The sequence below is a fragment of the Mustela lutreola genome, chromosome 2 (genome assembly GCF_030435805.1).
Source record: "Mustela lutreola isolate mMusLut2 chromosome 2, mMusLut2.pri, whole genome shotgun sequence".
Lineage (NCBI taxonomy): Eukaryota > Metazoa > Chordata > Mammalia > Carnivora > Mustelidae > Mustela > Mustela lutreola.
In genome coordinates, this window is record NC_081291.1 from 75,681,204 (window position 1) to 75,708,471 (window position 27,268).

The 27,268-nt window shown below is 51.8% G+C and overlaps 1 protein-coding gene across 1 annotated transcript in view; it reads left to right on the top strand.

The window, feature by feature from the left end:
* GASK1A (golgi associated kinase 1A) overlaps positions 1 to 20,516 on the top strand; it is a 57,663-nt gene extending 37,147 nt beyond the window's left edge. Inside the window, exons 2-5 of the mRNA XM_059162382.1 lie at positions 951 to 2,246; positions 17,469 to 17,591; positions 19,347 to 19,450; positions 20,017 to 20,516. Of these exons, the coding sequence (XP_059018365.1) occupies positions 951 to 2,246; positions 17,469 to 17,591; positions 19,347 to 19,450; positions 20,017 to 20,227 (1,734 nt within the window). The 3' untranslated portion in view covers positions 20,228 to 20,516. The remainder of the gene's footprint in view (positions 1 to 950; positions 2,247 to 17,468; positions 17,592 to 19,346; positions 19,451 to 20,016) is intronic.
* Positions 20,517 to 27,268: the final 6,752 nt, after the last annotated feature.

The following is a 27,268-nucleotide window of genomic DNA, read 5'->3' on the forward strand; positions in this document are numbered from 1 at the left end:
CAGGAGAGATTCCAGATGGAATCCAGGTTTGTGGGATTGAATGTGAGAATCCAGCCCACACTGATGAGGAAGATCTCCTCTAGGCTGCCCTGTGGCTCTGGGGGCCTTGCCTGGAGAGGAAGGAAATCCGAACTCTGCCTTCCTCTGATCCCCCATTGCTATTCAGCATGCCAGCCCCCACCCTGCCCTGCCTGAAGCAGGGTGTTCAGGATCGGGATAGCCCGACCTTGGGACATAGACCCACCTGTCGGCTCCCAGCAGCCTAGGCACCTCAGAGTGAGGTAACGAGGGGTGGGGCCTGAGAATTCGCTTTTCCAACAGGTTTCCAGGTGATGTGGATGCTACTGGTCCAGGAACAACATGTTTAACAATCACTGCCCCAGAGTGTGTCCTTGCTGACACACAAGGAGCTGGTGCTACCACATCTGTGTGCTAAGAAAGGCCAGGGCACCTAACTTCCATGGGAGCAAGATTCCAGGCAAGGACTGAGCCACATGGCCACAGAGAAGCTGGGCAAGGTCATGTGCAGCTGGGCAGCCTCGTGCCCAGGAAAAGGGAAAAGCACATCTGGGAAACCATTAGGGATCTATAGAGTGGGCTCAAGGTCTCACCTGGAGATGAAAAGAGGGGTGAGGGACAGGTGTGAATAAGAGATGCTTAAGGCGCTTGGTGACTGGTGTCATGATGGTGGCTTCTCCGGGTGGGAGAAGCCTGGATCCAACGGCGAGGATCAGCAAAGTCTACCCTGGAAAGCAAAGCAAGCTCAGCTTTGAAGCAGAGGCTGACTTGGCTATGGTTGCCATTCCTCCCTTGAAGGCAATTAAGCGTGCTGTGCCATCTCTTTCCTCTTCATACACCCAAGCTGTTGCATTCACTGTCCCTGTTGTGCTGTGGATTGGGTCTGACATTTTCCCAGGTCTCAAAATTTCTTCTTCTGTCCTGTCCCCCAGGCATCTTGGCTCTGGAGAAGGCTGCGTGGCAAGAGGCGGTTGGTGATGGCATTCTGCCTCTTGATGACTCTGACTGTGGTGACTGTCACCCGCTTCCCCCCACAGCATCCAGCCACTGGTCCAGATGCGGGTCCCATGGAGCCCCAGGATGTCACTGGAGCCCCTGGCCCCCACAGATGGCAGGCTCTGAGTTCCAGCTGGAGGCAGCAGGCCAGAGACCTAGAGGTCTGGAGGGGTTGGCCCTCGCCTAGGAATTCTATCCCTGAGTGTGCTAAGGAGCAAGGCCATAGAGGGACAGTGGACAGAAGCAGAAGGTCCCTGAGAGGGGATAGCAGGCATCCAGGGAGGGTCAGGAGGGACATGACTTTGGCCTCTCTAGGAGATATGAGATTCAGTAGCTCACGTCTTGTGCTCCTGAGGGATGATGAGGACAGGAGTCCAAGAGCCAAAGACTTGAGTCCCCCCTGGCATGACGATCCCATCGGAGAGGCACAGAATGCGACTGGCACCCCAACTGGCCCTGTCACAGGACGCGGCATGACAGCTTTACAGGCTTGGAGAGCTGCTGCTGGACTAACCCCACGGCCCTACCCAGCGGCAGGCAGGAATCTGCCAGGAGCGAGGAACAGAGCCTTGACGGGTAGGCAACCAGCAGGGCATCCTACCCCGGCTACAGGGGCTCGTCGGTGGCCTGTCTCTGTTGGGGAGCTGCAAGAATCTGTCTGGTGTGATGCCGAGCCCCCTGAGCTGTGGCGTAGCTTGAGGGCCAGTGGGCAGATTCCCCCATGGCTCACAGAGCATGATGTGCAAGCGCTCCAGCTGTTGGCCCAGGGGCAGGTGGTGGGCAAAGCCAGGGTCCCCGGCCACGGGCAGGTGCTGCAGGTCGGCTTCTCCAGTGAGGGTGCCCTTCCGAACATATCCTCTGGGCTCAGCCATCTCTGCTCCCAGGGGCTCTGTGGCCTGATCAAGAGGCCAGGGGACCTGCCAGAGGTCCTGTCCTTCCACATGGACCGGGTGCTGGGGCTGCGCCGGAGCCTACCTGCCATGGCCCGGAGCTTCCGCAGCTCCCTGCTGCCCTACCGATACACGGATGGCAGCCCCAGGCCTGTCGTCTGGTGGGCGCCAGATGTGCAGCACCTGGGGGACCCAGACAATGACCAGAACTCTCTGTCCTTGGGCTGGCTGCAGTACCAGGCCTTGCTGGCACACGGCTGTAGCTGGCCGAGCCAGGCCCCCTGCCCGCCCATCCACCACACTGAGTGGGCCCGCCTGGCGCTCTTCGACTTCCTGCTGCAGGTACGCAGGGCTGGGCAAGGTGAGGGTGGAAAGCGGTGGTGGGGAGTGTTGGGGGGACAGATAATGGGATTTGGGGTGAATTGAGACCCTGGAGTTGCCCTCCTGAGGATGGTCTGGGGGACTCCCCCTCCAGTCCTTGTCTTTTGACCACCAAGCCCCTGTGCTTGTTATTTTTCTGCCTCTGTGTTTATCCTTCAAGTGGTGTCCTGGACTCTGCTCATGTGGGCTTCCAAGAGCCGAATGCCAGAATTTTCAGGAATTGTGTGACCTGGTTGAGAAACACAGGCATTATTAAAAGTGAGGTGATATCAAGTAATAATATAATCAGTTATATTAGAAAAAAGGTGATAAATACTCAGAACTCATTAATTCCTAATGATTTCACTATATTTTACTGCTCTCTGTACTTTTTAGGTTATTTGCATCTATATAGTAAGTATTATATAATGGTGAGCTGCTACTCATCCCCTGTCAACTCCATATCCAGTCATGTTGGTGGCTTGAAATTGGCCGGGGGTGGGAGTATTGCCACCAAGGTTGCCAGTGAATGCTGCTAATCAGGACTCCTCACTACTTCTGAGAGCTAGGTGTCAAACATTTATCAGCACATCCCTGTTGATGACATGATATCCTTGAATCAACAAGGATTCAAGACTATTACCTAATTCAAAAAAGAAAGTGATTGTGGGGAGACGCAGAGACCCAGGAGGATAAAGGGACGATTCTGGGGTGGGGAAGTATGAGAAAGAATTCTGGCCCCGCAAGGTCAGCTGAGGTCCCTGCCGTGCCAGAAGTTAACCCTGGAGTTTCTGGGGATTCTAGGGAAGGATCGGGTGGTCGGGGCACAGGGTTAACGGGGGGACTACAGGCTCTGGCTGTTTACCAACGATGAACAGTGTGGCTGTGCTGGGGCTGGTCGCATGTCAGCTGTGGAGACACATGTGCAGAAATGTGTCCAGAAATTAAGACCAAAAAGAAAAAAGCTCACGACAGGTGGAATTGTGTGCTAAATGCAGACTGAGCCTGCCCCCGTTTCTCCAGGGATGCCTACTGAGGAAAGACACCCACATGAGCCCTCAGATTCACGGGCTGGGGTGAGTGGATGAGCCACAGGACAGGGTTTGGGCAGCCACAGGCCCACTGTATTTGGTCCATCCGGGGTTGGTTCCCCTTGTGTTTTTAGAAAATTCTTAGACGACGTGTAATACTTTGGAGATTGCCCATAAAATTCCGACTTCCTTTGAAACATTGGATAGTTTAGTAACATTGGGCGTCTATTCCATATGGCAGTGATCAGCCTGAGCCGAGGAGGGACACCTGCTTCAGGGGCTGCCTTGCTCTCCTTTTGGGCATAGGCCCTACCCCTTATTTTCTGACACCTGCCTACCGCCCCATCTCCGGAACCATGGATGATACCTGTCGGCTGGTGGGTGTTGGTTTCCAGTCCGTGGGCTTCGCTGCTCTCCTGAGGTATTTCTGGCTTCTCCAGCCTGTGTCCACAAAGGTTGCTTTGTGAACAGAGAGGAGTGTGTAGCCTCGTGGTCAGCATGGGTTTGGCATCAGACAGAGCTGGGCTCAAGCCCCCCACTCACAGACCCCTTCTGTTGGATGACCCTGAGCCAATTACTTTTCCTTGGAGATTCACTTTTCTTACATCGAAAATGGGATTGGATGCCTTGACCTCACCCCCTTGGGTCTGACCGTTAAAATGTGTGGTAGCTTCTAATTGCCAGCACCTGTGTCAGTGGGCTTGCTTGGGGTGACAAGTGACAGGCTGGATGCTGGGGAACTAAGGCTCTCCAGGTGGTGTGACCAAACATCCAGGTTAGGAAGAAGTTTCTTAGACCACAGGACCTACGGTCCTGGGCAAACAGGGTGGGCTGCTAGTCTGCTTCCAGGAGCAGCCTCCAGGCACTGATGGGAGCCAGGGTATAAAACCCCACCTCCCTGGTGAGGGTGGCTGTGTGCGTGCCGCGTGCGTCCTTACCAGGACTGAGCCCTGATTACTCACAGTGGTCACTGCTCACCCTCTGTGTCTCACAGCCTTGAGATTAGAGGCACCTCCTTGCAAAGCCCCAGTCTAGCTAATGTGCACAGCACAGTTTTTCTGCTCCACACAGAGCCCCTGTGTGCATCTCCCAGACTCGCTGTATGGACCCTTCCTCGGCTGCCAAGCCCTGTCATGGGGACAGAAACCTCAGCAGACAAGGCACACTCAGGTTCGGTGTGTAGTCAGATGCTACTTGGCTGGCCTTGTGCCACCTCTTCCTTGGTTTGCTGAACACCAGTCCAGTCCAACACCCCTGTCTGGCTGAGGCTGCCTTCCTACAAGCCACTAGCAAGTCAGAGAGAGGAAGGTTTCAGGATGTGGGTTTCCCAGCACAGGAACCCAAGGTGACTTCTGACTGGGAACTGAGTACAAACTCCGTATACTGCCCCCTCATTGGTTTGGTTTGGTGTTATCCCATATAAACACTCGCTTTTTTGTGTTTGTGTATCACAAATACCATTTCCCCAACAAAATACACAACCACCGTACACATCCACATTCCTTGTACTCCCACAAATAATACTCCATGCTCTGTAAACCCCATCTAACACCTCGTATTAGTGATTGCAGAGATGCTAAGAAACCTATCCAGAACTCAGTGTCTTAAGATACCAGCTCTTTATTTCCATTGAGGGAGGGTGTACAACACACACCAAAGTTGTCTCACGTGGGGGCTAGAGCTAGGTTATTTACACACTAACTCTCAACTGTCAGCGGCTGAGACAGCTCGTAAGGGCATTGACCTCCTGGCTCCTGTGGTCTGGCCCGTGTGCTGGCCAGCCAAACCGGATCCCTCAGCCAGAAAGGGGCCATGGCAGAGAACTGCCGCCCTTGTCCTAGAAAGCCATCAGTACATACGGGAAGGGTGGGTCCCAGGGGACTAGTGGGAGGACACTCACAACATCTGAAATTCCTAATGAAAAAATCAAGAGCAAGGTCTGGCAGGTGGTATGACTGGGATGGCGCTCTCAGCTAATCAGCTGTTTGGCTACAAGAGATAAAGGACTAGTTGTGAGTAGGTAGCAGCCCACCCACTCCAGGCTGCGTCATGTAAAGAAGCAGGACCGAGAGAGAGTCTGCCACTTCTGAACAGATCAGTGCGAAGCTGGTTCAACTCAGGTGGACAAAACGGGTGGGAGACTGTGTCGGTGTGTTCGTTGGGTGGGACTCAAGGTCGGGGGGCGTGGGGGTGCCCTGCAAGCAGAGTTGTATTCACTCTGGTAAAATGTAGAAAGGCCTTCTCCTCTTGGGCCTGTGATGATGGCACAGCCAGGCCCTGGTCAGGAAGAGATAATGACCATCACATTCATTGTGAGCCTTCACAATGGGCTTTCGTAAATCCAGCCTGAGAGGAGTTGTGCCTGGGACCCAAGGGGGCCTTGACCCAGAGGCCAGAGTGAGGGCAGGAAGTGCTAGGGGAGTTGGGCTCATTTCTATTTTTTTCTTTTTTAAAGGGACCTCTTTTCTCACACTGTGCTTCCTCTTAGAGGGCGTGTGATTGGCTAGATGGTGGGTGAGATGTAGAGAATTCAGACAGACTGGGAGTTGGTAATTTGGGCTCATGAGAGCTTTTCTACAGCCCCTGTTGTGAAGGGCCTACAGGTCCCCAAGAGTGGAGATCCCAGGAAGCCTCACCTGCCATCATCTTGGCCCAGGTCATCATCTTTCCTTACCTGGACTAACACGACAGCCCTCTGATGTGTTTCCCTGCCTCCACTTATGTTCCCTCCAATCCAGTGGCCTTATAGAAGTCTTCTCCAGGCAGACCCTGAGCCCAAGATTCCAGGGAGGTCTTTTATCTGTGGGACAATCTCAGGAAATACCTGAAGGGAGGTGGGAAGTGAGATGACGGAACAGGCAGCTGATAAAGGGCATGGTATCAAGCAGGTCACCACGTGGGTGACTGGGGCTTAGTTCCACAGGAAAATTTCTGAGAAATAGTATAAAATACATGCTCAGAATTTGCCTACCAAGAGGTGAGGGACTCAGGTATTTATAGCCAAATATCCCATCAATCTTTGGTTGAGGGCTGCTCCTGGTGGCCTTTCTCCAAATTCTCCCTGGAATTTGGAGAAAGGCCCCAGACAAAACCATAGAGCAGCTGCAAGTTGGAGGGTGAGCTCTGAAGTTCACACGGAAGTGTTCAGATGCAGAGAGCACACTTCTAGGATCATAAATCAGATCATGTCCCACTTCCCCATTAAAACAATGTAAGGCCTTCTCAGTGCCCTTAAGATCAGGTTTTCCAAGGCCCCATATTCTTCAAGGACCTTCAAGGATCTGTCTGCAGCCCCATCTCTTGGCACTTGGCCTTGATTAGTTTCTAAACACACCCAGCTCCTTCTGGTGCAGGGCGTCTGACTTGGACTTGCTTCTGACTCCTCCTCCCCAGGCTTCAGCAAGTCTGACCACTCCTCATTGTTACTCTCTTTCTCTTTCATGGCATCCTGTCTAGTCCCTCTCTGATTCCCAGCACAGTATATAAGTATTTTATTTATTTGTTCATGTGTTTATCATATGTCTCTGTTTTGTTCATCACCACAGCCTCAGAACCTAGCACAGAGCCAAACTCTTGGCTCAGTCTCCTCGATAAGAACTTGTTGAATGAATGAATGAATGAATGAACGGATGATGAATGAACTTCCAGGGTCTCTGTATGAATTCCTGTCTAGGTGTTACCGTGTTTTGATTCCTCAAACTCCACTTCTTCCTTTAGACCAGAAAGAATCCCAAAGCTTTCTGTAGGTCTCTCATATAGGGTCTGTATAGAATCATAGAGGTAGAAGACAACATTTTTCATGCTCCTGCCTTCTGGCCGTTAATTAACTTACACTCCCAGGACAGATGCCAATGCCAAAGTGTTTCAGCACTTTGCCTGTGTTAATGCATAACAGCCTTGGAGGAAGAAAATATTCTTAGCTTCATTCTACAGATGGGGAAACTGAGGTTTAAAAGAGCCAAGGAGGGGTGCCTGGGTGGCTCAGTGGGTTAAAGCCTCTGCCTTCGGCTCAGGTTATGATCCCAGGGTTCTGGGATCGAGCCCCGAGTCTGGTTCTCTGCTCAGCAGGGAGTCTGTTTCCTCCTCTCTCTCTCTCTCTCTCTCTCTCTGCCTGCCTCTCTGTCTACTTGTGATCTCTATCTGTCAAATAAATAAATAAATCTTTTAAAAAAAAGAATTAAAAAATATATAAAAAATAAAAGAGCCAAGGAACTTGCCCACAGTCAAAGCCTTGTTTCATCCAGTGCCACCTGGCCCCAGAGTGCATGGTCTTGCCCTCTTTGCTATACCAAACTGGCTCTAGAAAAAGTATTTATTGAGCCTCTTCTGGGTAGGACTGGCCCATTTCCTTCCCAAGGAGCCTGTTTTCAGTTATTTGTGATCCTGTGTGCATTCCTTCTGTTGAGTTCGAATCTGTGGCTTCAGTTCATGTGTATCTCCTCTGGTTTAGTCTTCCTGGGACATCAGGTATTCTGTCAGTTAGAAAGGACCTCAGATCGGTTCCGACCGCTGACGTTTCAGGCTTCCAACCAGAGACGTGACATATCAGAGTAGCCATTCATGAAGGACCTACGGCTGTCTGGCAATGTCTGACCAAACCACACACAAAAACCCATTTAAGTCCGACAACAGGCAAAGAGATGGGAGCTGTGTTCCACCCCATTTCACAGATGGTGCAGCCAACTACAGAGGATAGAAACACCTATCTGGACAAGGCTGACATTGAGTATCTTTACATATATTTAAAAGCAGGACCTCAACCAGGATGAGGTATGAGGGACAGACTTCTAAGATGATCCTCACAGTTCCCACCCCACTGGCATTAGCCCCTGCCCTTGAGTTTGGGTGAGACCTGCGAATATGATGGACCAGCACTTCAATGATTAGGTTACCAATCATTTAACTTTGAGTTGATCAAAGGGAAGATTATCCTGGATGGGTCCGACCTAATCAGGGGAGTCTTTCAAAAGAGATGAAGTGTTTAAAGAGTGTCCTGCTGGCTTCAGAAAGCAAACAGCTATGCTATGAACTACGTGGTGGAAGAAAAGGCCTCTAGGAGGACCCTGAGATCCTCGGGACCTAGTCCTGCAACCACAAGGAATGGTCTCTGCCAACAACCTGAACGAGCTTAGGGGATGACCCTGAGCTACGAAGAGACACGGCACCTGGCCAACACCTTGGAGTTCAATGTGGTGAGACTCTAAGTGGAGAATCTGGCGAAAATGTGGTGGACTCCTGACCCACAGAAACTGTGACATAATAAGTGGGTTCTTTGAAGCCACTAAGCCCCTGGTCATTTGCGATGCAGCAGTAGAAAATGAATTTATGAGCCCAGGGTCCAAACGTCTTAAGGAGATACAGCACCTGTCCCGCGTGACAGGGACCGTGGTCGCCTCCCTGTTTCTTCAGCCCCACCTGAGTCCTGTCTCTGTTCGGATTTTTCTAACTTTTTCCCTTCTTTGTCTGTCTATAGTCTTTGCCCCATTATCTTTTGGGTTGTCGGCCTTTTTCTTAATGGTTTCAAGAGCTTTTTATAGATGAAGGCAATTAGTCTTTCGTTTTACTGTATGGTAATATTTCAGGTTCGGTTGTCATTAAACATTGTTTATAGTCTTTCTGCTATGCAGAAATGTAAAAGATGTTATGTTGTTAAAATTATCCAGCTTTTCTTTTATGACTTCTGGGTTAGTATGTATTTTAAAAGGCCATCCTCACTTCAAGGTTATTTTTAAAACTCCCCCATGTGTTTTCATCTCTCTTTGATCCATCTGGAAGTTATTTTGGAGCAAGAGATAAGATGCAAAACAACGATTTTTTTTCCAGATGGCAACCCAAATGTCTCAGTACATTTGTTGAATCATCAACCTTTTCCTCCATCAGAAATGTTGCCTTTACCATATAGTCAATTTCCATATGTATGTAGGTCTATTTCTGTCCCAGTAAAGGTTCTGTCTATTTTTATGCCAGAATCACAGTTTTAATTACTGTGCTTTGTAGTTTATGTTGATAACCAAACCAGTAGGGCTTGGTCTTCCTCATTGCTCTTTCTTAGAATTTTCCTGATAGTCTTGCATACTATTCTCGTAAGAAATTTAGAGTCAGCTTGTCACTCCTTCTCCTTCGCAAGTCCTTTTGGGATTTTACTGGGATCAAATTAAATTTGTGTGGACTGTAGAGAGAATTTATATCCTAAAACATGAAGTCATTCTAGCCAAGATTTGGATATTGTTGGTTCACAACCCACTCTGGACCTTCCCAGGTGTAATCTGAAAGCGGACCCTCTACATGGAGGGCTGTGAGAGACCAAAGAGGCAGACCACTCCAGGTTGATAGGTGGTGGGTGTAATCAACAAAGTGAATTTATATACCAACCTTGCCCTTAACAGCAGCCAGACAGAGGATCTCTGTGCCCACCTACCAAACCTTAGAAATTTATAGAAGGCCTTAACCAGGTTCACTCATGTACACCATGCAGGTGTTCTCAACACCACATCAACATCTCAAGGCCATGTCCTCGGAGCAGTCTCTGGGAGCAGGAAAGGCAAGCGAATCTCACTTTCCCGGGAGGACCGGGGAGGGGGCAAGAGGCCTCCGAGTGCCCAGGTCCAGCTCTCAGGTCAACCAGCAGTCATGTCTCTTCAATGACGTTCTCCAGCAGCTATATCTCTCCCTTTATTCATGTTCCTCAGAAGCATCTAGATGTCTTCTGTTCATTCCCAGGGAGTTCATCTTCCTGTGGCCACTGAAAATGGGATCTTTTCTTCCATTAGATGTTCTGGCCAGTAGCCTCCAGGCTGCACGAAGGCTATTATTTTTGTGTTTTAATGTGGCGTCTAAAAGCTGCTCAGTTAATCCTCTGGGTTTTCCAAGTAACCCAGCGTTTCATCTGCAATGAATGCCCTTGGTCTTGTTGCCTCTTGCCTCATTACATTCGCTGGTGGCTCCGGGGTGATTGGGAATTTATTTTTTTTTAAGATTTTATTTATTTATTTGACAGAGAGAGAGATCACAAGTAGGCAGAGAGACAGAGAGAGATGAGAAGCAGGCTCCCTGCTGAGCAGAGAGCCCAATGCGGGACTCGATCCCAGGCCCCTGGGATCATGAACTGAGCCGAAGGCAGAGGCTTAACTCACTGAGCCACCTAGGTGCCCCGGGAAATTTTAATGGCCTGAGAGACACAAGCTATTGCTACACATTTGGGACAGTTTCTGCTGTTTTGCCATTAAACATCACAGTAGTTTTTGACTGAAGATATAATGAGGAACTATTCATTATCTTTGCTTTATTAAGAATTTCTCTTGTCAGGAATGGATGCAAAATTTTATCAAATGTCTTCCAAGTATCCGTGGAAGAGATCACAGCATTTCCCTTCTGATGTGGGGACTCTTTATTTTGTGAGGACTCTTGTGGAAGGTGTTCTAATGCTGACTCACCCTAGCTTTCTCGGTTGGAAACTTCTTTGCTGTGGTGGATTTATCTTTTCATGGCTGTGGTGTTTGTGTTGCTGTTAGAGTTTTAGACCAATCTACATATGTCTTTTTAGATAAGATCTATTTCTTCTCAGTGCATCTCCTCAAAGCCTGTTAGCCAGTCTGTTCACCCACATCCCAAGCGGGGGCCACAACCTCTGACCTCAGGCTTGGGACAGATGCAGCATCCAGATGTTCCTTCCCGAAGCTTCCAGGAATGATTGCCCTTTGTCAGGACACATGGGGAACACTCCAAGGTGAGTCTTCAGAGGGAAGTGGGAGCAATACCCATTAACCCACTCCTCTCCCTCTCTGACCTCCCCCAAAGAAGCCTCCAGAATTCTCTGTCCGCCCGCTGGGCAGGGTGGGACCAGATCCTTGCCCTCTGTGGAGAGAGATGCTGCCACCTCATGGCAATCTGATCGCCAGGCAGTGAGTCGGCCCTGCCAAGAGCCACCCTTTCCACCCAGAAAGACCCAGGCCTGTCACTACTCCCAGCTGGGGAGAAGGTCCCTGAACAGGGGTCATGGGCCGCCAGGAACAGCAAGCGGTCGTCCTAGAATCCATCAGACCCAGATCAGGCACAGGCTGAGGAACTCTTCTTGGCCCAGGAGCCTGATGGGTCGGTTAAGGGACTCTGGCCACCTTACCTACCCTGTGCTGGCTCCCCCCAGACCTCCCTTCTCCCATAGCCAGACCCGCTGTCCCTTGCTGGCAGACTGCAGTGTCTTCTCTCACCCAGATGTCCTATGTGGCGGCCACAAAGCCAGGCCTCCCGCCGGGCACTTCTGGTGTTGGCATCTTGGCCAGAATGGTAGACTTTTTAAGTGATCATAGTCCCCGTGTTGTCAGCCAGCCACACATGTCATTCACTCACTCTTTCACTCAGAAGAACCTCAGCTAAGGTTCTGGTTGTAAAAACAAGTGTGGGTGATGGGGACAGGACCAAACCATGTCTTCATCTTTGCCAGCAGGGAACTTGGAAGCTCTGGTGCCACAAAGCGCGTGTGGCCACACCCCACTCCCCCTTACTGGTCAGACGGACCACTCGGGTTCCAGTCCCGGCACCTCCACTTCCTTGCCGTGAGACTTCGGCACATCAGCGGGACTCAGTTTCCACATCTTTGAAGTGGGAATAATAATGGCATTTACCCCTTGGCTACGGGAAGGAGTAAATGGGTTGTCGCATGAAAGCACTGAGTGAGCTTTACAATGGCTTAAGTAAAGGTGAACAGACTTCAGTCCCCATCATGGGCATGCAACGTTGCTGGGTGGGTCAGAAAAGCAACACTGCAAAGGTTTATCATTTTTTCTTGGTAACTTGCTCATTATTTCAAAACGGGGAAAAAAATTAAATCCTGAAGGAATGTGAGAATGAAACTTAATCTTGGTCCCATTTGGCTGCTAGCCCACTGCTGTTGAAATTGAATTTCTCTTTGGTGGAAAAAAAATAACCAGACAGTATGGCAAAATAATCAAACTGGCAACGGGGCCTGGCCAGGCTCTTCCCGTTAAACATTCAGATGGGTACTGAGTTGAGAAGCCAGGAATATTGGATGGGCCCATGTTCCTTGTGGCTTCCTCTGGAAATAGATACTGTAAATTGAGATCTGCACAGAATGGCCGGGAAACGGGGCTAGGAAGGACTTGGCGGGAGGAAGGGGGCTTGGCTGGCTGGGCATCAGGCATAAAATGAAATCCAGAGCAGTTACTGTGTCAGTCTTGCCAAAACTGTCCTGGCCTTTACTCTCCCAGCAAAAGAGAACCCAGCAGGTGGTGTGTGTTGGACAGATCGGTCCAGAAACTGGGTGTACCCACAAGAGCATGGCTACCCCGTTGTAACTTACTTTATTTCAGATTCTGGTTCTCTGGTCTGTAGCACTGGGTGAAGCTGGGGCTTCCTGGTGTGTGGGGCGGGGGGGTTGGGGGAGACCCCTGAGATCCCTGGAGGTCTTTGGGCCTGTCCTCCTAGGACAGACACAACAGAAGGCTCTTCCTCAACAACCACCCCCTGCCTCACAGGTATCATTATTGGATGTGAGCCTCAGGGCAGGTCCGTGCTTCCCCCATTTTGTTGACGAGAAAACTGAGGAGTATCGAGTTTAAATAACTTCCTCAGGTCCTATAGTGAGAACACAGCATAAGGGAACATGATACAGGCTTCAAATGGCTTTAAAGCTACCTGGGAGGTGGGGTGGTCTGGAGGCAAGCTGCAGGGCTCTATCCTCAGCCCTGTCCTGGTCAATGCATTTATTAGTAGCCTGAGTGAGGACACTGCAGATAAAGTAGACTTTCACACAGAGCCCTAATGTGATTCACCTTCTGCCCATTCCCAGGTCTGGGGATCAGTGCATCGCCATCTTCCACTAGCCACCCTTGGTCCAGGGATGTGTGTGACCCAATTTGGTCCAGTCAGGTTAAAGGGAAGGTTGTTGGAAGAGAGGTTCCTTTCGCTTCTGTCTGTCACTCTGTCTCTGTTTCTCTCATTTGTCCTCTCCTTCTCTCTGGACTTGAACAAGGAAGCACATGCCCACAGCAGCCACCTGCAGGCTTCCAGAGACAACACTGTGATGTTAACCTCGTGGGTGGGGAGTGGAAAGCAGGAAGAGTCCTGACCACGACAATAAGGAGCAGCCGTACCTCTAGCCTGCCCGATCTTGGGGCTGATTGCTGCCACTGAAGATCTTAATTTTCCTTATGGTTAAAAACATTTTGAATTAAGTTTTTCTGTGACTTGTGGCTGTCGTTATCCGAAGCCCAGGCAGCCAAAGCAGTGATGGCCCATGTCAGGGGTCTTGTTAATGGGCTCACTTCATGCCACCCTGGACAGACTGAACCAGTCCTCTGAGCAGCGCCTGTGGGTGTCTTTGGCCCACCGCCCCTAGAAATACTCCCTAATGGGCCCTCACAGAATTGCCCTCAGCCTGTTTGGGTGACTGGTCTAGGCCCCGACGTGCGACTTCTCCATGCTGAACTATTGCAGAACAGAACATGTTTTGAGACAGCAGTTGGGACTCTAACGCTCTCATTCCTGGACGTCTAGTTTTGTGACATTGATTGAACCATAGCTATGTTGTTTGTGTTGGAGGAGATTGATTCTGCATTTTTTCAGAACATACGTGAGTTTTCCTGTCCAGGGATATGGAAACAAAGCAAGACCTTTGACTGGCCAGAGCTGAGCCAGTGGACTGGGGGGTAGCTTTGAGGAGTACTGCCTTTCAGGTGACAGACTGTCCCCCCTCTGCCCCATTTGTGGAGAGGGGTGGCTGTGCCAGTGGGCAGAGGGAGGCAGGATGGTAGTGCTGGCCTGGGTTGGTCACCCCCAGTGATCACAGATGAGAGACATGGGCTGTCCGAACCCCACCATGTCGGCGGCTGCCTCAGTTGCTGTCATGGAGGATGACAGGCTCTGTGTTTTCTCATTCTTCCCCTTCCTCCTTCATAGTTTTGAAAGCTCTTCTGTAGCCTTAATTAGCAAGGGTGAGACCATATTAATTAATTAATCTTATGAAGAGTAATGATGGAGACCTCATTTGACCTCTGTAACCGGCTCCCATTTCCTGATTTTCAGGGAGGCAGGGCAGGATAGTGCCAAGAGCTAGCCTTCGAGCCAGGCAGACCTTGGCTCAAATCCTAGCTACATGACTTTTACATTTATGACCTTGGGTATGTCCGGGGTCAGTGTCCTCATATGTAAAATGGGCTCATAGCATCTCCCTAGCACATCTGCAGTGAAGAGTGAAGGAGCTGGGGATGGATGGTGGTTTTCATGGTGGTGGTCACCAGAATGATGTTTTGTGGTTTTTTTGTTGTTATTGTTGTTGTTTTTAAAGATTTTATTTATTTATTTGACAGACAGAGATCACAAGTAGGCAGAGAGGCAGGCAGAGAGAGTGGAAGGAAAGCAGCCTCCCCGCTGAGAAGAGAGCCCGATGTGGGACTCGATCTCAGGACCCTGGGATCATGACCTGAGCCACCCAGGTGCCCTAATGTTTTGTTTTGACACCAATTCTCCACCACCAACTGGTGTCCCACAATGCAATTCAATTCTGACACTGTCCACCTGGAGTCCGTGTCAGATCCCAGACAAGCTAAGGGGCTCAGTCCTACAAGATTGTCCCACTTCAGGTCCCAGTCAAAAGTCCTGGGCTACCCACAATTCTGACCAACTGGCTATAAACCATGAGGGTTCTCATGACAGCCCTCTGCCCCAGGTTGGATAGTTTGATAGAATGGCACAACAGAGCTCAGGAATACACTTTACTTACGTTTACATGTTTATTATAAAGGATACAAATGAACGACCTGATGAAGAGGTATATTGGGTGAGTCCAGAAGGGTCCCATGCCCAGGAGCTTTATGTCCCTGTGGAGCTGGGATGGGCTACCCTCCTGACTCATGGAGCACTTCCAACCACTTCTGGGTTGGAAGTGCTCCAAATCTCATTGTTCAAGTTTTTATAACCCCATCTCCAGCTCTTCTACTCTTCCTGGGGGTTGGAGTATGGGGCTAAATGTTCCTATCCTCTCTTCACTTGTCTTTCTAGTGACCAGCTCCCGTTCTGAAGTTATCTGGGGTTCCCCTGCATCATCTCATCAGCATAAACACAGATGTGTTCAAAGGGGCTCTTTATGAATCTCTCAGGAAATTCCAAAGGTTTTAGGAGCTCTGCACCAGGATCAGGAGACTGTGACCAAATAAGTTTCTTACTAGACCACATCATCATCACCTCGGAGGGAGACCCTGTCATTGCTGTGTCAGATTAAAATGGCCCCTGCATTTGCTGTAAACCTGTGACTGTCCTGCACCGTCACCACCACCACGGGGGAGGCAGGTGCCCCAGATTCCCCCAAGAGCTGAACGATGTGGGAGAGCAGAATCACAGAAGGTTCCCGAGGACTGAGAGAGGAAGCAAACTCTCTCTCTGTGGGGTTCATCACCCGATTGCTGCCCTCTGGCTTCCTGCTTCCCTCTCCCTCTCACTCACCTCCACCCTGACTCTGTCTCCTCTGTGCCTTTGGCCTGGACAGTTGCCCCAACCAGAGTATGTTACCTGGAGCTGATTTCTAGATTCCCAGGCTGGCACCTGCCTCTCCAGGGGTGTTCCCAGGCTTCTTGAACTAGACCAGCCATTCTGCAAAGGTGGGATCTGGGTCTTACTGCTGGGTCTTGCACACACCAGGCTCTCTCAGGAATTGCATTTCCTTCGCATCCTGAGAGTTAGCTCCTGTGTGATTCATCATCCTCCTTGGGGGGTCCCGGAGTCCTCCCTCTCCTGTGACCCTGACACTACCTGGGCACTTAAGATCACTCAAACCCCGGGCCCCACAACGCAGGAGGATCTGGTAGACCTTCCTAGGATTTGGGCAAATCCCAGGAAGCTGACTGCTGCTTCGCCTGCCTCGATTTACCCCACACTAGACCTGAACTCAGAGCTTAGCCCTTTCCCCAAGGCCAGCAAGCATTTCACAAGGGTGGACACTTGGCTGGGGGGGAGGAGGGATCAGGGAGGGCACATCTCACACCCTCAGCCTCCTGCTGCTCCCTGCTTCACTTCTCTCTTCCTCTCCTCTCTCTCCTCCCCCTCCCACAGCAACAAATGGATTTTTCCTCTTGCCCCAAGCAAAGCAAGTCCTCCCACACCCAGACCTCTGGAGATCTCACCTTCTGTCCTTAGCACTCCTCAAGGTATTGTATCAAACGGAATTTCCTCCCTATGAGGAAAAAAGGTGCATCTCCTCCAGTGCACCCACCCTGTGACAGGCACTCCCTGCTGTCCCCAACCTCACCCTCTCTCTCATCCACTTCCTAGCACACCCCAACCTTTTCCACACCACCTCCCCCTTCACCTCCCCCTTTCCTGTCTCTCTCCCTACAGCCAGACCCTGCCTCTCCCACCCAAGAGGACTCCGCCACTTCTCTTTTTAGGCCTCTCCGTTCTGGACCCCCTTTGCGCTTGCTGCCCATGGCAGATAACTTCTTCAAGTAGGTCAGGGCGGGGGCGGATCCCTGTTTCTGTTTAATTCCTGACTTGCAGGCTGCAACTCATTCCTTCTGAAGAGAACTCCTGGAAGCAGGTGAGTGGGACTATTATGAGAATCCTGTGACACTCTGAAATGTCATTTACACGTGTGTACGTAGGGGGTGGGAGGCAGAGCTCCTTGGAATTGACCCCACATCATGCTTGAGAATTCCCACTCGAGGCATCCAGTGGAAACCAAGCAAGCCTGTGAGGGGAATGCCCTCCTCCCCCCTTGATTTGATTCCGGCCTCCCCGCAGGGTGGGAGAGGTGTCCACTCCAGAGCTGTCTGGATGGTCATTAAAGCACGTTTAGCTCCATGGAAGGGAGGGAGCCCTGCTGCAGCACTGGCTGCTTAAACAAGGAGTGGAGTCCCATGAGGATTTCCCCCAGTACAGGGATGGTCAGTGCTGGGAAGCCCAGTGGCCTCAGGCCAGGGTTCGGTGGAAAGCCGTGCTGGCCTGAGGCGTGAGCCAGCAGCTCCTGGGGTGCAGGGCGAGCTGGCTGGAGGAGCAGAGCAGAAGCTCCCTCTCTGGCCAGGGGCCAGCAATGGGCTGACCGGCACTGACAGCCACCAAAGACTGCCCCCAGCACAAGGTCCCCTGGGCCAGGCCACCTGAGTGCTGGGCCCGTGGGGCAGGCAGACCCTGAACCGCACCCCTCACATGCTGGGTGTCCTCGCAGGTACACGACCGCCTAGACCGCTACTGCTGCGGCTTTGAGCCTGAGCCGTCGGACCCCTGTGTGGAAGAGAGGCTCCGAGAGAAATGCCGGAACCCAGAGGAGCTGCGGTTGGTCCACATCCTGGTACACCCCCTGTCACCCTGACTCCTGTCTTCCTGTCTCCTTTGGAAGATTCGGCTCCTGAGTTGCAGAGATCACATGACACAGGACGTTCCCAACACTGCTCTTTTCAGCAGCAGGAGCCTTTGTCTGAACAATGTTTCTGGGAAGCCACCATATATAAAACTGACCCCAGTGGGCCTTCGCCAATACGGTTGAGATGGGACCACTCCACCATCCCCTTGAGAGACTACAGGGGAATCCGAGGGCCCCTGGAAGCAGGTGTGGGAACTGTGTGTCTGGAGAGCTGCCCCCCGCCATCCCAGCCATCGTAGGATCTGTGGCATTGAAAAGGGAGGGCAGGTTCCAAGGCCGCAGGGCTGGGCAGTGGCAGTGACAGGCTCACTCTACAGCTCACAGGCTCGTGACAATCTGAGGAACCCTGGGCTGCCTCCTGTGAAGAGTAGAGCCCAGGGTGGGAAGTAGTGTGCCAAGGCCGTCAGAGACAGGGACAGGAATGGCAGAGCAGCCACTTCTGCCCAAGGAGCAAGGGGCCACCCTAAGGAAGGGCTACTCTATCTTTTGTCCTCGATGTCTTCCCCTGGCCAGTTGTTTGTGGAGGGTTGTCAGCATGGTGTCCTGGCTGAGCATCAGGCAGGCCACACCAGCCGGAGGCTTGGGCTGCCTCATGAAACCGCTGGGTGGTAGGAAGTCTCCAACTTCTGTCCTTAGAGCCCGCTCCCCTCTTCCCTGGTAAAAGGCACTCACACGGGGAGAAGTAAGGCTTTTATAACTATCATCCACACTCCGGGAGGCAGCCATTTCACAGATCCCCTAGGACAGCAGATTTTGGAGGAAGGAGTCATCAGGCTTCAAAAAATAGATGATCCCTGATGTACAGAGAGGGGCGAGGGGGAAGAGACAGAGGGAGGGAAAGCTAGGGTCCTGGAGGCAAAAGTTCGTAAGTTAAGGCGAGGGTGATAGGGAGAATTATGGGAAAATACCATGGAATCCTGGAGAATGTCTAAGAATGGGGCAGATGAGGGTGGGAGAAGGGAAGACCGGGCCTCTCATTCCGAGCCACACCATATTTTTTAAAGTGCTAAGGTATTCCCTTTTGCTGGTTTTAGTTTTCAAAGGGAGTAGGAGTCACTAAACTCCTCTCTGGGGATAGAGGGAGTATGGCGCCCAAGGCTGGAAGGTGTGTGCGTCCTTGGTGACACTCAGGGGAACACGCAGGCACAGAGCAGCCACCAGTGGCCCAGAATGGGTGAGGGTGTGTGAGCATGCGCATACGCAATATGCCCTGAAGCCACAACCTGATGGTGGGCTCCCTCAGCACCTGCCGGTTCTCACCCGTGCTCCTCACCCCCTCAGCTACCAGAGAAGGAGTCAGTCCCTCTGCCTTGCAGTTTCTCAGGGTGTGTCTTCGCACTACTGGTCCAGGTTGGACCTAACCAGCTACTTAGCTGTGTGACTGTGCGCAAATTACTTAACTTCTCTGTGCCCCTGATTCTGTAAAATAGAGCTGATGCTAAAGGCTTCCTTCTAAGATTGCTGGGAGGGTTCACTGAGACGGTGCCTGGAATCACTGAGCACAGCACTACCATAAAGTCAGATTACAGCTCAGTGCAGGGGAACCTTCCGGGCAGGTAGCAGGGTGCATTGTGGGATTGTCAGTTCAGGGGCCCCCAAGACCCTGAACACTGACAGAAGCCATGGGTACCAGCTAGGCTGCAACCTCACCCACCCCTGTCCCTGTCTGTCTTCTTCCCTGAGGTCCGAGGCAGTGATCCATCCCATCTGGTCTACATCGATAATGCTGGCAACCTTCAGCATCCCGAGGACAAGCTGAACTTCCGGCTGCTGGAGGGCATCACTGGGTGAGGGTCTGTGGGATTGGTTGGAAGTTTGGAGGCGGAGGCCCAATAGCCCTGTTGTGGACTGTGGGACCTTGACCCATGGTCCTGAGTGCTCTGCAGCTTATTAGACAAAAGCTGCTGGATCTGAGCCCCAGGAGGAGGTGGGGAGCTGGGAGGACACAGTCAGCAGGCACCCCCATTTCCAGAGGGCCTCCTTGGTCCCAGAGGAGGAGCCCGCCTTCCCTGCTCACTCACTGCAGGCAGCTCAGCCTTCTTCGGGCTTCTCTTGGCACTTGCCAAGCACAGCAGCTGGTATTCACATGGGATAGCAGAGCTGGTTTCCCCAGCTTCTCTGTGGAATGGGGGACCCCTCCAGAAGCCCTGTCCCCTGCCTGTTTTCACAGCAGATTTGGTAAAAGGGTTCTCTGAGGACGAGTCAGCAGGTGGGCCCCAGGCATTCTGCAGGACACCTGTGCCAGGCTGGCCAGCCATGCAATTCCTGGCCAACTGGCTTCACTGGTCCCGGACATTTTCTGAGATCACTTTTGCTTTTCCTGTCTGTCCTGGCCCGGGACACCTGCCTCCAGGTTTCCTGAGTCGGCCGTGCAGGTTCTTGCCTCAGGATGTCTGCAGAAGCTGCTGCTCCTGTCCCTGCGGATGGACCCCGTGTTCTGGGAGAGTCAGGGTGGGAGGCAGGGGCTGAAGCAGGTACTCCAGACCCTGGAGCGGCGAGGCCAGGTGCTGCTGGAGCACATCCGGAAACATAACCTGACGCTCTTCAGGGACGAGGCCCCGTGAGCTTCCCCGCTGCCCAGGCAAGGCTCTTGTCCCGCTGGCAGCACCCCCTGACCGGATGAGCTTCCATCCTCGTGGCCACGTTCTCTTGGGTTCCCCCAACCTGAAGACAAATTGGAAAAACCTGAAGAAACCAGGGGATACCGTGGGTGTCCCAGATGTCCCACCTGCTCGGGATGGTGAAGGTGGTGCAGGGTGGGGGGGTTCCATCTTACCGCCTTCCTTTCAGCCTTTTTGGCTCTGGCTGTTTACTCCCTTGCGCCAATAAATATGTTCAAGAATGTTCTAATAACTGCTCCAGATACTATAAAATTGTGCCTCCCACATGCATATGGAGGGTGGACGCATGTGCGCGCATGTGTGTGCGCGTGTGAAGTTTCCCTCTAAAGACACTGAGCCAGAAGCTTGTCAGTAGGCAAGGCCCGAAGCTGCCAGCAAGCCCTTCTGTGTCCTGATGTGAAGAGGTGTGCTCAGCACAAAAAGGCAAACCTATAAACAGTGTGTGGCCCTGCCCGGCTTGCCCAGTGCACATCGACCACCCAGGGCACGGCGGGCACACAGGGTCCAGAGCTCTGCTCAGCCCACTCAGCAGAGACCTGTCTCCAGCGCAGCCCTCAGCACAGGGCTCTTCCTCCCTTGGGGGTGTTAGAGGGTCGAGGGAGGCTCCAAGCCTAGTTCGCCTGCCTCCTCTGAACTCCAGGGCTGGGCCTCATACCTCCCGGGCTGCTTCTCAGCCAAGAGTGGCTCTGGTCGGGGCGCAGGTCTCTTCGAGGGGCTGTTCCTCCATGGGTAGTCCTGCCCTCCCACCCTTCTGCCTCTGAAGACCTTTTGAAATGTAGGCGCCCTTACGGTTTTCTTCTTTTTTGATTTTCAGAGGACTGGACTTGAATGAGGGAGCTCTGGTTTCAGATCTGGCTGGGGCCACTTCATAGCTGGCAAAAGACAAAGGTTTATTGGGCACCAGCCGTAATGACTAGTAACATTTCCTGGGCAATGACTGTGCACCAGGCACTGTGACCGTGGTTTGCCGATGGGTACGTGTGATTATTAGCACCTCCGCTGTACAGATGAGGCACAGAAGGGTTAAGGAATTTGTTCAAGGGTACCCAGCTCAGAGTTGGAAGGGTCAGAATTTGAACCCAGGCAGGACTTGTCTTGAGCCCATAATCATCACGAAAGGGCTCCCCTGCCCTGCCCGATCACTGGGACAGCGTCTCCTCTAGTCTTTTTGGATTCAGCGCCACTGATGAGGCGGGGCCGATTGCCTGGAATATGAAGATGCACACTTCAACCCCTGGGCCAAGCATGGTCACAGGCATCTGGCTCCCTAACCATTGCTCTTTGCTCCTTAATGTTGGTTGAGGCTCTGAACTGTATCTTTCCTACGAACCTGAGGCTTCTGCCACTTTGCATCCTTTCCAGAAAATACTCTCAGCCACAGGGCGTCCTGCATGCCCTCTGCCTCCCCCAGCCCTTGCCTCTGGAATAAGAAGGATGTGCCCAGCGAAGCAAACAGCTAAGGCTTCGGGAGGTGAGAGCCATGAGGGGTCTGCGGTGTGGGGGCGTCTGCCCACCTGCACAGCAGTCCTTGAGAAACCAGCTGGCCACAGGGTCTGGTAAGGCCATCCCAGTCACCTATCCCAGGCCCAACCCTGTTTCTTTATACTTCATTCCAGAAGGGTTGTTCCAAGGAGAATGAAGGTGTTCCCCCAAAGGGGAGCTGCTGGTGATAGTAACAGAGGTTCACAGCTCTCTAAATGCAATTCCCAATTCCTTGGGGATTCCCAAGCCCTGAAAATCAAAATCCTTTTCCTATGTCCAGAGCCAAAACTCATGTCCCGCTCAGCTTGAATATTCACACACTATTCCTATACCTTAGAAATACCACTGTGCTTGGTCATCGTGTTTTGTAACCTCAGATTCCACCGAGAGTGTAGCATAAAACACAAATAGGTACCATGTTACCTCTCTATAGCTGAAAAATCCAGAATTCGGAATGACTTCTGGCCTCCAAGGTTTGGCTATGGAATTCCAGATCTGTAATAACTTATTACAAATCAGGCATGGTGCTGAGGGTTTCTACAGGTGATTTTGTGAATGTCATATGAAAATCCCAGCTGCATGATTGTCACTCTACAGGTAAAGAATGTCAACTGGGGAGGGAGGGCATTGCCTGAGGCTGTACAGCTGCCCTGATCCTGGGGAGCACCACCTCGCATGAGGTGAATGCAGAAGGTGGCCCACACTGTGCCTCGAGCTTTACTGTGTTCCTCATCGCAAACCTTTGGAGTAACTCCAGGAGGAAGGCATTACTGCTCCCATTCAACTGAACAGGAAACAGAGGCCCAGAGAGGTTGAGTCACTTGCCCAAGGTCACAGAGCAGGTAGCTAGTGGAGCTTGGATTTGAACCCAGGCCCCTTTAACTCCAGAGCCCCTGCCCCCTCCCCCACTATAGCATCCTTCCTTCTTCATTCGTTCAGATGTTCCACACAGAATATAGAATTTGGAAAGAGTCCGTGTGTGCGGCACGTTGTGGTGGCCACGTGTCCCAGATGTTTGGAGATAATGTTGTCAGGCCATCGAGCATGTGTCCTGGCGTTCTGCTGGGTGAGCAAGGTCCCCATGGCTGAGGATATAGGAAGATTGGGGGCAGCATGTGGGCAAGAGGGGCTCACAAGAGCTCTGCCTGATGGTGTGGGGGGCAGCACAAGGAGATGCAGGAGGCGAGACCTCTGTGAATATTTCGAGACAGTTCCCCCTCAGCCAAGCCCTTCAGATGAGTGGGCAGCCCCCCCCCCCCCAAACCTCTGAGGCTCACCCGCCAGCTCCCGCAAGGCACTTCCCGCACTGCCACTCCTGGGCCACCTAGGGTTCTGGTTAGCACGGCTCAGGGGATGCCTTTTTGGGGAGTGGGGTCTGGCAGGGCATTGGGGTATTATAGGGGCTGGAGGCCTTTGGGGCAAGAGGTGGGGTGACCTCTGCCACCCCTGGCATTGTCCAACCGAGGAGAGGAGTCACTGAACCTCCAAGGAAGCAGACCAGAGCGGAAGGCATCTCGAGGTAGAAGGTGAGATTCCATGCAGTTCAAACAACAGCAGAGGCTGAGTTCGGTAGGAAAATAGCATGGGGGGTCGTGGGTCAGTCCGGGGACATGGCAGGTGATGGGCTAGGGCATGCTGGATGGCAGGTCCACTCGGGGAGGCCTCAGTGGGGAGGAGTCAGCACCCAGCCAGGAGACACAGACAGGGAAGCCCTGGGCATTGAGCCGCAGAGGTGGTGGGCTTTGATCACAGGGTTGCAGCGGGCCTGGGAGGAGCCAGGCCTCCAGGGTGAACCAGGCTTGTTAATAGAGAAGGCAGCCCACGTGAGGTATGATCTGAGGAATGCTTCTGTTAGTGTCTACAGTTCCACAGCACAACTTAGCTCCTACTGGAAGATTTCTCAGGAGCATCTGGCTTTCTGAGGGGCAGCCGTCAGGAGCAGCACACCCCACCCCAGAGGGCAGGCAGAGGTAGGGTGATCTCTGGAGGGTTTCCAGTGCAGGCTGTGGAGGAAGTACAGGACAAGGGCACCAGCTGGTGGGAGGCCCAGGAGACAAGATGAGTGAAGTAACTCATTTCCGGCTGATGGGTGTGAGAATAGGGATTTTTGTCAAGTTTCTTGTGTGTCTGTCCCCCCAGTGAAGGATCATTTGCCAAAGGATCATTTCTACAGACCCTGCATCACACCAGGCAGCAAGGGCCTCCCCTCCATGTGCCTGGGGGAGGGACGCTGAGCATGACCCTTGAGGCTAGTGCATAAGGCAGATCCAGCGGTGACTGCTTTCTGTGCATCAGATTGCCTTGTTCTGGTGACAGCTGCCTTCGTGGAAAACACACGCAGGGCCGGTGGGACCCCAGGCACCTCGCGGACTCTCGTGCTGGGAAGAACTGGAGGCATTCCTTCCCTGCCCTGCATACCTGGAAGCTCTGGCGCCCTACAAAGACATGCCTAGTCCTGGTGGGTGTTGGGGTGGGTGCGGGATTGGTGTGGGGTCATCTGACTTCCGCCCACCTACCCTACGAAGGCTTCCTGCAGGACCCAAGCAGGAAAGCTGCAGCTGCCATTACCCAGACTCCCTCGAGGCCCAGCTGGGCTCAGTACACAAATTAGATTCCATTATTTAGGTGCACTCAAGGGTCTGTTGGAAGGAGTGATGTGTAGGACGTCTTGCACCTCTCAGCTATTCTCAAAGTTACCAGCTCTGTCATGGTGGTTGTAACAGTGGCAGGAACTATGACAGTGACTGTGACACATTGTAAGCCTGGAGCCCAGACCTCGCATCCTCCCAAGGATTATTTTTTTTTCTCAACTTTTCATTATGACATAATTATGAATTCATAGTAGTTGCAAAGACAGTACTGGGAGGTCCTGTGTACTCTTCATCCAGTTTCCTCCAGTGGTTGCACCTTCCGTAATTACAGTACAGTTCCAAAACCATGAACTTGACCTTGGTGTACTGTGTCTCATTTGAGCACCCATGGGTTCATTAACCCCCACGGCAATCAAGACACAGAACTGCCCCAGCACAGGGATGCTTTCCTTCCTGCCACCCCTCCCGACACACCCACCCCTTCACTCACTCCCACCCTCATCCGCGGCAGCCGCACATCTGGTCTCCATCTCTACAATTTTTATCATTTTGAGAATGGTATCTAAATGGAATTGCACAGCATGTAAATTTTTGAGAGTTACTTTTTTCTCTTCCCTCCGCACAATGCCCCTGAGATCCAGCCAAATTGTTGCTTTTACCAATAGTCTGTTCCTTATTTATTACTGTTCCTTTTTATTAGTTAGTACCCCATGGTCCAGAGAGACCACAGTTTGTTTACTGTTTACTGAAGGACATCTGGGTCATTTCTCATTTTTGGCTAATACAATGAAAGCTGCTCTGAACATTCTCGTACTTGTTTTTGTGTGAACAGAATATTCTTTTTTTTTTTTTTTTCTGGGGCAAATGCCCAGGAGTACAGTTTCATGGTAATATGTTTAATTTCTTAAGAAACTGCCCAACTATTCCCAGGCTAACATTTCACTCTTCTCAGCAATGTAGATGAGTGAACTGGTTTCCCTGTATCTTTTCAGGCATTTGGTATCGTTCCTATTTCTTATTGTAGCTGAGGCAGGAGTGAGGCCTTCCTCCCACCAGCGCCTCTGCATTTCCACTGGGAAAATGGGAGTACGAGGGATTATTAACTTCGTGGTTATACAACAAACCTCCCCACCTCACATTTTCCCCTAGTGGGAAAAAGGTAGTGTTGCCAAACATAGCACGAGATTACAGCAATACAGCAAATACAGCACCCAAAAACCTGCTACATGAAATTCAAGTTGGAGTGTTTTTCTAAAGCTTAGCAATCCTAGAAAAAGGCTGCCCTACCTGAACCTGGGAAGTCCCAACAGTACAACATTCCAAAAGAGATTATTGGATTATTTCCACTAGATGTAAGTGGCCAGAAAGCAACTACATCTTTTTGTGCTTTTTATTCTCCAAACAGAACAGGAGTGTCTCAAATTCTAATACACTGTGTGGCTTCACAAGGTTTTCTCTGAGACATGAAACTTCTTTTTGTAAGGGCCCTGGAGTTCCCACAGCCAGCAGGACTCCTGAGGGAGACCCCACAGTGCCTTTCTGCATGGGGAGGCAGCCCTGGGCTCTGCCTCTGGCGCTGACCAGAGTGACCTGGCCAGGCTGTCACCGTCTTCCACACTGGGCTGGGAGAGCGCAGGGCCACACCCCTGCAAAGAGGAAGGCAGCATGCCACTGCCTCCCTTCCACCCTCCCCACATCTGAGGAGGACTATTTGCAGACCTGACACTGCCCTCCTGTGCTGGAGGGTGGGGGCCCAGATGGAGGAGGGCCCCCATCAGCTCAGGAGTACACGCTGTTGGGTAGCGCCTGGGGTGGGGGCAGTACTCCCGGAGCGCCTGACCACACAGGGATGGCCAAGCAGGGTGGACAGAGGCTACACAGCCGAGGGCTGAGGGACACCTCTGAGGGGTTTGCTTTGGACTGGGGGTTCCGTGTGTGCTCCCTTCCCAGGCCTTGCACTGGCCCACTGCCCCCCCACCCACGGCCAATGAGGTACTCTCAGAGCTGACTCATGGGGTGCAGAGGTTTCCACTGTCTATTGGGATGCGCTTCTGTCGGAGATGCTCCTGGGCACCCTAGATCCCAGCTCCCGGGCTCTCCTGCCATCATCGTCCCCGTGATTCTTTGATGCAGCTGTGTGAGGACAATATTTAAAACAAAGAGTATCAACAAAATGGCATACCCTTAATATTAAATGCAGCTCTTGTAACCCCTCTATGATAACAAAAAATAATTCTTGCCTGCTAAATTTCCAAAGGGCAAAAACCTGCAAATATGGGGATAATAGCAATAATGTACACCTTGCAAGGGTGTGGGGTACAAAGAAGTATGTATGTGTGAAACCCATGAGACTGTATAGTGAAGATCTGTGCAAGTCACTAGAAATTAACTAAACATCAATAGAAGAAACATGGTAACAAAGCAGCAGCAAAAGCAGAAACAGGTGTCAAAGGGCCTGAGCTGGGCTGCTGGTTATGGATCCAGGTTCCTGCCCCTTAACAAATGCTATGACCTGGGGAAAGGGTAGCAACTTCTTTGTGAGCCCATGCAGTGGAACGTTTTACAGTCAGCTAGAATCTTGTTTTCAAAAAATAATTTTCAGTGACACGGTAAAGCATTCATGTTATGACGTTAAGAGGCAAAAACAAAACAAAACCAAAAAAAACAGGACAAAATTTCAAAGGATCACAAATTTGCAAAAGCAATATGGCCACAGGCAGAGATCCATTGTTTCATGGAACAAACCATTCGCGGAGCTCCTCGGCATCAGGGTCCGCACACACAAATAACCACGTTGAGCCTCTAGCCGGTGGGCAATCCCTTGTGGGAGCACAGTACCTTCCACAACACGACAGGGCAGCAGAGCTGGGGTTTGGGGGATGCGGCAGGCCTCATGACTAGGGAGCTGGAG